Raw genomic sequence first — 12,552 nt, forward strand, 5'->3', positions numbered from 1 at the left:
AACAGCAGCATCGCCAAGTTGAATTTAAGCAGTTCGATGACTCCATTGCTCACTAAAAATGATTTTGGAATGGTATAGTTTACAGCTGAAGTGAATGAGATTCTTGTATGATGCCATTGAAGGAACGTCAATGATAACTGATACATGAAGCCTTTAAAGATTTTGGGACGAGTCATTTCTATTATTAGGAAACATATGAATGTCACTGCATGTATATGTTTATTGATTTTGTTATGACATCAAATCTTGAATGAAGAAGTGATTGTAGACATTGTGACAAGAAGCACAAACATCCCTGTGTTTTATTAGCTTCAGTTCATTTGTGAGATAGCAAAATGAGATTTAAAAATTTGAAATGTGTCCAAGCTTTGAAACATGTTGCTGGTTCTGGAAATGTCCTGACATTTGATGGCTGAACTGATATTGTAGCAAATAAAATGTAAAGGTATTTACAGGAAGGAAATCATGAAAATATGGAAGGCTGTTACGATTTCACATATTAGATTATGGTATTCAAGTTAAGACTTGTTCACTGATTGTTTAACATATGAGTTGTCAGTTAGAGGTTAAAAATTGGCAATTCGATAGCATTGAAAATACCTGTTGATGTTGAAGCTGAAGTGCTTAAAGCTGTGGTTACCATTGTAGATGGTTCAGTTGATGTTGAAGTCGATGGTGATGTTGCTGTTGATGATAATACAGTTGTCAGTGAAGTAAAGCAATATTCAAATTAATTGCAGACAAAAGTGCATAAATTGAACAGTACAAAATTCAATAACATGAAATAAAGTCATGAGAGATTTTAAAATTTTCAAGTGCTCTGATACTTATTCGCAGTCTACCCTGGATCTCCAAGTTAAGGAATACCAATTGTATTCTTAAGTACGCTGTTACAAGATGTTTTGCTGTTAATATAGTTTTCGACTACAAGGAGTACAAACTTGTCTGCTCAATTTTATTTATTGAGTTTTCAAAATATCAGGGAATATCACTGGTTGCATTTCTTTTACGCAAAAGGAGTCACCAACATTTGTCAATTATCCTGTCAATAATATTGCATTGGTACATTGCAATCGATCATACCTGTTGACGCTGCTGTTGTAATTGTTGGTGAAGTGAACACAGTTGTGACTTCTTCTGTTGAAGTGCTTCCTTTCAGGGTTCCTGAAGATGTCATATATTCTAATCAGAGAAATGTCAATAAACAGTGAAAATCCCTCCTTAGTAACATAATAAATTATGAAGAATAAACAATGATGTCACCGTGTTGAATTCAAGCAGTTCAATTACTGCATTGTTCATTAAAAATGATGATGCAGTCATATATTTTGCATCGGGAGTGAATGAGAAAATGAGACAGGAAAATTTGAAATCTGTGCATTAATTCAAATATGTTGAAGGTTTTGAAGATGTCCTGAATTTTGATGGCTAGGCTGATATTTTGAAATACCTTGTAACAAGACATTCCACTTTTAACATACTGTTTTCCACTGAGGGAGCATAAACTTGCCTGCTCAATTCTTTTATTGAGTTTACAAAATATCAGTGAATCTCATTGCTTGCATTCTGTATCGTGCAAAAGGTGTCATCAACATTTGTAATTTATTCTGTCAATAATATTGAATTGCTACATTGCAATAGATCATACCTGTTGTCGCTGCTGTTGTAGTTGTTGGGGAAGTGAACACAGTTGTGACTGCTTCTGTTGAAGTGCTTTCTTTTGAGATTCCGGTAGATGTCATATATTCTAATGATACAAATGATAATTAACAGTGAAAAACAGTTCATATAATAAATTGCTGACGCAATTCAGCATTCACCTTGTATCCGGCACAGAACTGGGCATAACGGGTGACTCCCGGGGGAACCGCCAATAGGCTGGGAAAGATCTAGAATGCATATTAAAATGCGCCATTTAAATGAGTCATTTAAATTCCCATGCGCCAGATTCACCTGGTACCCGAAAGCCAATGACCGTGCCAGTGAGCCCTCACCAGGGCGCCATTTAGGGCTGGTCTCCACAAACGTGGAGCTCGGGTAATAGCACTTTGGAGACATCCCACAGGGCATTGGAGACCCTGAGTGGGCAGGGACACAGGTGGTATTCTGGACTTGGGCACCTTGGCACTACCAGACTGGCATCCTGACAATGCCACCTGGGCACCTTGCATTGCCAAACGGACACTGCCAGGGTGACATTGCCAGGATGCCACAAGCATATTCAAGGTGCCCTGCTGGTGGTGCCAGGGATGCTGGATGACAGGTTGTATCTGTCAGGTGTCGATCCCGGAGGTGCCTTGCCAATTGGCAAGCGAGTGTCAGGGGGAGTTCCCAGTGGCCTAGAGTAGGTTTGGGGGTGAAGAGGTGCAGAAAGCTGGAGATCGGGAGAAGACAGGGATGGGGGGAAATGATTGGGACTGCTGTGGAAATTGGTGCCCGAATCTGCAATCAGCTCACCAGTCGGAAATCTCTCTGAGTGTGGCTTTGGTGGGGAGAAACACCACGAGGCCAAAGGAAACGGCAAAGTGTTATTGAATAGCAGAGTGCTTCTCGGCCATGCAGCCGGCAAGCAACAGCCTGCCTAAACACCCAAAAGTGAACTTAAGCTATTTTCTGCTGAATCGTGCACCATGAGGTACAAACAGCAGCATCGCCAAGTTGAATTTAAGCAGTTCGATGACTCCATTGCTCACTAAAAATGATTTTGGAATGGTATAGTTTACAGCTGAAGTGAATGAGATTCTTGTATGATGCCATTGAAGGAACGTCAATGATAACTGATACATGAAGCCTTTAAAGATTTTGGGACGAGTCATTTCTATTATTAGGAAACATATGAATGTCACTGCATGTATATGTTTATTGATTTTGTTATGACATCAAATCTTGAATGAAGAAGTGATTGTAGACATTGTGACAAGAAGCACAAACATCCCTGTGTTTTATTAGCTTCAGTTCATTTGTGAGATAGCAAAATGAGATTTAAAAATTTGAAATGTGTCCAAGCTTTGAAACATGTTGCTGGTTCTGGAAATGTCCTGACATTTGATGGCTGAACTGATATTGTAGCAAATAAAATGTAAAGGTATTTACAGGAAGGAAATCATGAAAATATGGAAGGCTGTTACGATTTCACATATTAGATTATGGTATTCAAGTTAAGACTTGTTCACTGATTGTTTAACATATGAGTTGTCAGTTAGAGGTTAAAAATTGGCAATTCGATAGCATTGAAAATACCTGTTGATGTTGAAGCTGAAGTGCTTAAAGCTGTGGTTACCATTGTAGATGGTTCAGTTGATGTTGAAGTCGATGGTGATGTTGCTGTTGATGATAATAGAGTTGTCAGTGAAGTAAAGCAATATTCAAATTAATTGCAGACAAAAGTGCATAAATTGAACAGTACAAAATTCAATAACATGAAATAAAGTCATGAGAGATTTTAAAATTTTCAAGTGCTCTGATACTTATTCGCAGTCTACCCTGGATCTCCAAGTTAAGGAATACCAATTGTATTCTTAAGTACGCTGTTACAAGATGTTTTGCTCTTAATATAGTTTTCGACTACAAGGAGTACAAACTTGTCTGCTCAATTTTATTTATTGAGTTTTCAAAATATCAGGGAATATCATTGGTTGCATTTCTTTTACGCAAAAGGAGTCACCAACATTTGTCAATTATCCTGTCAATAATATTGCATTGGTACATTGCAATCGATCATACCTGTTGACGCTGCTGTTGTAATTGTTGGTGAAGTGAACACAGTTGTGACTTCTTCTGTTGAAGTGCTTCCTTTCAGGGTTCCTGAAGATGTCATATATTCTAATCAGAGAAATGTCAATAAACAGTGAAAATCCCTCCTTGGTAACATAATAAATTATGAAGAATAAACAATGATGTCACCGTGTTGAATTCAAGCAGTTCAATTACTGCATTGTTCATTAAAAATGATGATGCAGTCATATATTTTGCATCGGGAGTGAATGAGAAAATGAGACAGGAAAATTTGAAATCTGTGCATTAATTCAAATATGTTGAAGGTTTTGAAGATGTCCTGAATTTTGATGGCTAGGCTGATATTTTGAAATACCTTGTAACAAGACATTCCACTTTTAACATAGTGTTTTCCACTGAGGGAGCATAAACTTGCCTGCTCAATTCTTTTATTGAGTTTACAAAATATCAGTGAATCTCATTGCTTGCATTCTGTATCGTGCAAAAGGTGTCATCAACATTTGTAATTTATTCTGTCAATAATATTGATTTGCTACATTGCAATAGATCATACCTGTTGTCGCTGCTGTTGTAGTTGTTGGGGAAGTGAACACAGTTGTGACTGCTTCTGTTGAAGTGCTTTCTTTTGAGATTCCGGTAGATGTCATATATTCTAATGATACAAATGATAATTAACAGTGAAAAACAGTTCATATAATAAATTGCGGACGCAATTCAGCATTCACCTTGTATCCGGCACAGAACTGGGCATAACGGGTGACTCCCGGGGGAACCCCCAATAGGCTGGGAAAGATCTAGAATGCATATTTAAATGCGCCATTTAAATGAGTCATTTAAATTCCCATGCGCCAGATTCACCTGGTACCCGAAAGCCAACGACCGTGCCAGTGAGCCCTCACCAGGGCGCCATTTAGGGCTGGTCTCCACAAACGTGGAGCTCGGGTAATAGCACTTTGGAGACATCCCACAGGGCATTAGAGACCCTGAGTGGGCAGGGACACAGGTGGTATTCTGGACTTGGGCACCTTGGCACTACCAGACTGGCATCCTGACAATGCCACCTGGGCACCTTGCATTGCCAAACGGACACTGCCAGGGTGACATTGCCAGGATGCCACAAGCATATTCAAGGTGCCCTGCTGGTGGTGCCAGGGATGCTGGATGACAGGTTGTATCTGTCAGGTGTCGATCCCGGAGGTGCCTTGCCAATTGGCAAGCGAGTGTCAGGGGGAGTTCCCAGTGGCCTAGAGTAGGTTTGGGGGTGAAGAGGTGCAGAAAGCTGGAGATCGGGGGAAGACAGGGATGGGGGGGAAATGATTGGGACTGCTGTGGAAATTGGTGCCCGAATCTGCAATCAGCTCACCAGTAGGAAATCTCTCTGAGTGTGGCTTTGGTGGGGAGAAACACCACGAGGCCAAAGGAAACGGCAAAGTGTTATTGAACAGCAGAGTGCTTCTCGGCCATGCAGCCGGCAAGCAACAGCCTGCCGAAACACCCAAAAGTGAAGTTAAGCTATTTTCCGCTGAATCGTGCACCATGAGGTACAAACAGCAGCATCGCCAAGTTGAATTCAAGCAGTTCGATGACTCCATTGCTCACTAAAAATGATTTTGGAATGGTATAGTTTACAGCTGAAGTGAATGAGATTCTTGTATGATGCCATTGAAGGAACGTCAATGATAACTGATACATGAAGCCTTTAAAGATTTTGGGACGAGTCATTTCTATTATTAGGAAAGATATGAATGTCACTGCATGTATATGTTTATTGATTTTGTTATGACATCAAATCTTGAATGAAGAAGTGATTGTAGACATCGTGACAAGAAGCACAAACATCCCTGTGTTTTATTCACTTCAGTTCATTTGTGAGATTGCAAAATGGGATTTAAAAATTTGAAATGTGTCCAAGCTTTGAAACATGTTGATGGTTCTGGAAATGTCCTGACATTTGATGGCTGAACTGATATTGTAGCAAATAAAATGTAAAGGTATTTACAGGCAGGAAATCATGAAAATATGGAAGGCTGTTACGATTTCACATATTAGATTATGATATTCAAGTTAAGACTTGTTCACTTATTGTTTAACATATGAGTTGTCAGTTAGAGGTTAAAAATTGGCAATTCGATAGCATTGAAAATACCTGTTGATGTTGAAGCTGAAGGGCTTAAAGCTGTAGATGGTTCAGTTGATGTTGAAGTCGATGGTGATGTTGCTGTTGATGATAATAGAGTTGTCAGTGAAGTGAAGCAATATTCAAATTAATTGCAGACAAAAGTGCATAAATTGAACAGTACAAAATTCAATAACATGAAATAAAGTCATGAGAGATTTTAAAATTTTCAAGTGCTCTGATACTTATTCGCAGTCTACCCTGGATCTCCAAGTTAAGGAATACCAATTGTATTCTTAAGTACGCTGTTACAAGATGTTTTGCTCTTAATATAGTTTTCGACTACAAGGAGTACAAACTTGTCTGCTCAATTTTATTTATTGAGTTTTCAAAATATCAGGGAATATCATTGGTTGCATTTCTTTTACGCAAAAGGAGTCACCAACATTTGTCAATTATCCTGTCAATAATATTGCATTGGTACATTGCAATAGATCATACCTGTTGACGCTGCTGTTGTAATTGTTGGTGAAGTGAACACAGTTGTGACTTCTTCTGTTGAAGTGCTTCCTTTCAGGGTTCCTGAAGATGTCATATATTCTAATCAGAGAAATGTCAATAAACAGTGAAAATCCCTCCTTGGTAACATAATAAATTATGAAGAATAAACAATGATGTCACCGTGTTGAATTCAAGCAGTTCAATTACTGCATTGTTCATTAAAAATGATGATGCAGTCATATATTTTGCATCGGGAGTGAATGAGAAAATGAGACAGGAAAATTTGAAATCTGTGCATTAATTCAAATATGTTGAAGGTTTTGAAGATGTCCTGAATTTTGATGGCTAGGCTGATATTTTGAAATACCTTGTAACAAGACATTCCACTTTTAACATAGTGTTTTCCACTGAGGGAGCATAAACTCGCCTGCTCAATTTTATTTATTGAGTTTACAAAATATCAGTGAATCTCATTGCTTGCATTCTGTATCGTGCAAAAGGTGTCATCAACATTTGTAATTTATTCTGTCAATAATATTGAATTGCTACATTGCAATAGATCATACCTGTTGTCGCTGCTGTTGTAGTTGTTGGGGAAGTGAACACAGTTGTGACTGCTTCTGTTGAAGTGCTTTCTTTTGAGGTTCCGGTAGATGTCATATATTCTAATGATACAAATGATAATTAACAGTGAAAAACAGTTCATATAATAAATTGCGGACGCAATTCAGCATTCACCTTGTATCCGGCACAGAACTGGGCATAACGGGTGACTCCAGGGGGAACCCCCAATAGGCTGGGAAAGATCCAGAATGCATATTTAAATGCGCCATTTAAATGAGTCATTTAAATTCCCATGCGCCAGATTCACCTGCTACCCGAAAGCCAACGACCGTGCCAGTGAGCCCTCACCAGGGCGCCATTTAGGGCTGGTCTCCACAAACGTGGAGCTCGGGTAATAGCACTTTGGAGACATCCCACAGGGCATTAGAGACCCTGAGTGGGCAGGGACACAGGTGGTATTCTGGACTTGGGCACCTTGGCACTACCAGACTGGCATCCTGACAATGCCACCTGGGCACCTTGCATTGCCAAACGGACACTGCCAGGGTGACATTGCCAGGATGCCACAAGCATTTTCAAGGTGCCCTGCTGGTGGTGCCAGGGATGCTGGATGACAGGTTGTATCTGTCAGGTGTCGATCCCAGAGGTGCCTTGCCAATTGGCAAGCGAGTGTCAGGGGGAGTTCCCAGTGGCCTAGAGTAGGTTTGGGGGTGAAGAGGTGCAGAAAGCTGGAGATCGGGGGAAGACAGGGATGGGGGGAAATGATTGGGACTGCTGTGGAAATTGGTGCCCGAATCTGCAATCAGCTCACCAGTCGGAAATCTCTCTGAGTGTGGCTTTGGTGGGGAGAAACACCACGAGGCCAAAGGAAACGGCAAAGTGTTATTGAATAGCAGAGTGCTTCTCGGCCATGCAGCCGGCAAGCAACAGCCTGCCTAAACACCCAAAAGTGAACTTAAGCTATTTTCTGCTGAATCGTGCACCATGAGGTACAAACAGCAGCATCGCCAAGTTTAATTCAAGCAGTTCGATGACTCCATTGCTCACTAAAAATGATTTTGGAATGGTATAGTTTACAGCTGAAGTGAATGAGATTCTTGTATGATGCCATTGAAGGAACGTCAATGATAACTGATACATGAAGCCTTTAAAGATTTTGGGACGAGTCATTTCTATTATTAGGAAACATATGAATGTCACTGCATGTATATGTTTATTGATTTTGTTATGACATCAAATCTTGAATGAAGAAGTGATTGTAGACATTGTGACAAGAAGCACAAACATCCCTGTGTTTTATTAGCTTCAGTTCATTTGTGAGATTGCAAAATGGGATTTAAAAATTTGAAATGTGTCCAAGCTTTGAAACATGTTGATGGTTCTGGAAATGTCCTGACATTTGATGGCTGAACTGATATTGTAGCAAATAAAATGTAAAAGTATTTACAGGCAGGAAATCATGAAAATATGGAAGACTGTTACGATTTCACATATTAGATTATGGTATTCAAGTTAAGACTTGTTCACTTATTGTTTAACATATGAGTTGTCAGTTAGAGGTTAAAAATTGGCACTTCGATAGCATTGAAAATACCTGTTGATGTTGAAGCTGAAGGGCTTAAAGCTGTGGTTACCATTGTAGATGGTTCAGTTGATGTTGAAGTCGATGGTGATGTTGCTGTTGATGATAATAGAGTTGTCAGTGAAGTGAAGCAATATTCAAATTAATTGCAGCAAAAAGTGCATAAATTGAACAGTACAAAATTCAATAACATGAAATAAAGTCATGAGAGATTTTAAAATTTTCAAGTGCTCTACTACCTCTTCGCAGACTACCCTGGATCTCCAAGTTAAGGAATACCAATTGTATTCTTAAGTACGCTGTTACAAGATGTTTTGCTGTTAATATAGTTTTCGACTACAAGGTGTACAAACTTGTCTGCTCAATTTTATTTATTGAGTGTTCAAAATATCAGGGAATATCATTGGTTGCATTTCTTTTACGCTAAAGGAGTCACCAACATTTGTCAATTATCCTGTCAATAATATTGCATTGGTACATTGCAATAGATCATACCTGTTGACGCTGCTGTTGTAATTGTTGGTGAAGTGAACACAGTTGTGACTTCTTCTGTTGAAGTGCTTCCTTTCAGGGTTCCTGAAGATGTCATATATTCTAATCAGAGAAATGTCAATAAACAGTGAAAATCCCTCCTTGGTAACATAATAAATTATGAAGAATAAACAATGATGTCACCGTGTTGAATTCAAGCAATTCAATTACTGCATTGTTCACTAACAATGATGATACAATCATATATTTTGCATCGGGAGTGAATGAGAAAATGAGACAGGAAAATTTGAAATCTGTGTATTAATTCAAATATGTTGAAGGTTTTGAAGATGTCCTGAATTTTGATGGCTAGGCTGATATTTTGAAATACCTTGTAACAAGACATTCCACTTTTAACATAGTGTTTTCCACTGAGGGAGCATAAACTTGCCTGCTCAATTTTATTTATTGAGTTTACAAAATATCAGTGAATATCATTACTTGCATTTTGTATCGTGCAAAAGGTGTCATCAACATTTGTAATTTATTCTCTCAATAATATTGAATTGCTACATTGCAATAGATCATACCTGTTGTCGCTGCTGTTGTAGTTGTTGGGGAAGTGAACACAGTTGTGACTGCTTCTGTTGAAGTGCTTTCTTTTGAGGTTCCGGTAGATGTCATATATTCTAATGATACAAATGATAATTAACAGTGAAAAACAGTTCATATGATAAATTGCGGACGCAATTCAGCATTCACCTTGTATCCAGCACGGACCTGGGCGTAACGGGTGAATCCTGGGAGAACTGGGCTGGGAAAGATCCAGAATGCATATTTAAATGCGCCATTTAAATGAGTCATTTAAATTCCTGGGCACCAGATTCACCTGGTACCCGGAAGCCAACGACTGTGCCAGTGAGCCCTCACCAGGGCGCCATTTAGGGCTGGTCTCCACAAACGTGGAGCTCGGGTAATAGCACTTAGGAGACATCCCACAGGGCATTAGAGACCCAGAGTGGGCAGGGACACAGGTGGTATACTGGGACCTGGGCATCTTGGCACTACCAGACTGGCATCCTGACAATGCCACCTGGGCACCTTGCATTGCCAAACGGACACTGCCAGGGTGCCAGGGTGACATTGCCAGGATGCCACAAGCATTTTCAAAGTGCCCTGCTGGTGGTGCCAGGGATGCTGGATGACAGGTTGTATCTGTCAGGTGTCGATCCCGGAGGTGCCTTGCCAATTGGCAAGCGAGTGGCAGGGGGAGTTCCCAGTGACCTAGAGAAGGTTTGGGGTTGAAGAGGTGCAAAAGGCTGGAGATCGGGGGAAGACAGGGATGGGTGGAAATGATTGGGACTGCTGTGGAAATTGGTGCCCGAATCTGCAATCAGCTCACCAGTAGGAAATCTCTCTGTGTGTGGCCTTGGTGGGGAGAAACACCACGAGGCCAAAGGAAACGGCAAAGTGTTATTGAATAGCAGAGTGCTTCTCGGCACTGCAGCCGGCAAGCAACAGCCTGCCTAATACACCCAAAAGTGAACTTAAGCTATTTTCCGCTGAATTGTGCACCATGAGGAACAAACAGCAGCATCGCCAAGTTGAATTCAAGCAGTTCGATGACTCCATTGCTCACTAAAAATGATTTTGGAATGGTATAGTTTACAGCTGAAGTGAATGAGATTCTTGTATGATGCCATTGAAGGAACGTCAATGATAACTGATACATGAAGCCCTTAAAGATGTTGGGACGAGTCATTTCTATTATTAGGAAAGATATGAATGTCACTGCATGTATATGTTTATTGATTTTGTTATGACATCAAATCTTGAATGAAGAAGTGATTGTAGACATTGTGACAAGAAGCACAAACATCCCTGTGTTTTATTCGCTTCAGTTCATTTGTGAGATAGCAAAATGGGATTTAAAAATTTGAAATGTGTGCAAGCATTGAAACATGTTGATGGTTTTGGAAATGTCCTGACATGTTGGACGGAATTCTCCGCAATCTTCGCAATGTCCGCCGACCGGCGGCAAAAACGGCACGAATCAGTCCGGCATCGCGCCGCCCCAAAGGTGCGGAATCCTCTGCACCTTGAGCGTCCATGCACTAACCTTGAGGGGCTAGGCCCGCGCCGGACTGATTTCCGCTCCGCCAGCTGGCGGGAAAGGCCTTTGGCGCCCCGCCAGCTGGTGCGAAACTGACTTTGCCGGGCGGCACATGCGCGGGAGCGTCAGCGGCTGCTCACGACATCCGCGCGCATACGCAGTGGAGGGGGTCGCTTCCACCTCCGCCATGGTGGATACCGTGGCGAAGGCGGAAGGAAAAGAGTGCCCCCACGGCACAGGCCCGCCCGCGGATCGGTGGGCCCCGATCGCGGGCCAGGCCACCGTGGGGGCACTCCCCGGGGCCAGATTGCCCGCGCCCTCACCAGGACCCCGGAGCCCGCCTGCGCCGCCTTGTCCCGCCGGTAAGAGAGGTGGTTTAATCCACGCCGGCGGGACAGGCATTCCAGCAGCGGGACTTCGGCCCATCCAGGCCGGTGAATCGCGGGGGGGGTGCCCGCCAAGCGGCGCTGCGCGATTCCCGCCCCGCCGAATATCCGGTGCCGGAGAATTCGGCAACCGACGGGGGCGGGATTCACGCCAGCCCCCGGCGATTCTCCGACCCGGCGGGGGGTCGGAAAATCTCGCCCATGATGTCTGAACTGATATTGGAGCAATGGAAATGTAAAGGTATTATTTGTGAAATTGTAACAGCAAGAAAATATGGAAGGCTGTAACAATTTCTCAAATATCGATTATGATATTCAAGGTGAGACTGGTTCACTGCTTGTTTAACATATGAGTTATCATGGGCGTCGTTCTCCGACCCCCCGCCGGGTCGGAGAATGGCCGTAGGCCGCCGTGAATCCCGCCCCCGCACCCGCCGAAGTCTCCGGTACCGGAGATTGGGCGGGGGCGGGAATCGGGCCGCGCCGGTTGGCGGGCCCCCCGCTGGATTCTCCGGCCCGGATGGGCCGAAGTCCCGCCCAGAAATTGCCTGTCCCGCAGGCGTAAATCAAACCTGGTATTTACCGGCGGGACCAGGCGGCGTGGGCGGGCTCCGAGGTCCTGGGGGGGGCGCGGGGCGATCTGACCCCGGGGGGTGCCCCCAGGGTGGCCTGGCCCGCGATCGGGGCCCACCGATCCGCGGGCGGGCCTGTGCCGTGGGGGCACTCTTTCCCTTCCGCCTCCGCTGCGGCCTCCACCATGGTGGAGGCGGAAGAGACTCTCCCCACTGCGCATGCGCGGGAAACTGACAGCGGCCGCTGACGCTCCCGCGCATGCGCCGGGAAACTGTCAGCGGCCGCTGACGATCCAGCGCATGCGCCACATTTCCGCACCAGCTGGCGGGGCAACAAACGCCATTTCCGCCAGCTGGCGGGGCGGAAATCCCTCCGGCGTCGGCCTAGCCCCTCAATGTTGGGGCTAGGCCGCCAAAGCATTCCGCCCCTTTGGGCCGGCGCGATGCCCGTCTGATTTGCGCCGTGTTTGGCGCCAGTCGGTGGACATCGCACCGTTGGGGGAGAATTTCGC

The 12,552-nt window shown here is 43.3% G+C and overlaps 1 protein-coding gene across 2 annotated transcripts in view; it reads right to left on the reverse strand.

Moving 5' to 3' along the window:
- Positions 1 to 9,660, reverse strand: part of LOC140389708 (uncharacterized) — a 287,989-nt gene extending 278,329 nt beyond the window's left edge. For both annotated transcript variants that reach the window (XM_072474126.1, XM_072474125.1), the window contains exons 1-12: positions 9,560 to 9,660; positions 8,994 to 9,092; positions 8,511 to 8,594; positions 6,919 to 7,017; positions 6,353 to 6,451; positions 5,882 to 5,953; positions 4,289 to 4,387; positions 3,724 to 3,822; positions 3,241 to 3,324; positions 1,649 to 1,747; positions 1,084 to 1,182; positions 601 to 684 (exon numbers count right to left, since the gene is read on the reverse strand). In XM_072474126.1, coding sequence (XP_072330227.1) covers positions 601 to 684; positions 1,084 to 1,182; positions 1,649 to 1,747; positions 3,241 to 3,324; positions 3,724 to 3,822; positions 4,289 to 4,387; positions 5,882 to 5,953; positions 6,353 to 6,451; positions 6,919 to 7,017; positions 8,511 to 8,594; positions 8,994 to 9,092; positions 9,560 to 9,653 — 1,111 coding nt within the window. In that variant the 5' untranslated portion in view covers positions 9,654 to 9,660. The remainder of the gene's footprint in view (positions 1 to 600; positions 685 to 1,083; positions 1,183 to 1,648; positions 1,748 to 3,240; positions 3,325 to 3,723; positions 3,823 to 4,288; positions 4,388 to 5,881; positions 5,954 to 6,352; positions 6,452 to 6,918; positions 7,018 to 8,510; positions 8,595 to 8,993; positions 9,093 to 9,559) is intronic.
- Positions 9,661 to 12,552: the final 2,892 nt, after the last annotated feature.

The sequence above is a fragment of the Scyliorhinus torazame genome, chromosome 14, assembly GCF_047496885.1.
Source record: "Scyliorhinus torazame isolate Kashiwa2021f chromosome 14, sScyTor2.1, whole genome shotgun sequence".
Taxonomy (NCBI): domain Eukaryota; kingdom Metazoa; phylum Chordata; class Chondrichthyes; order Carcharhiniformes; family Scyliorhinidae; genus Scyliorhinus; species Scyliorhinus torazame.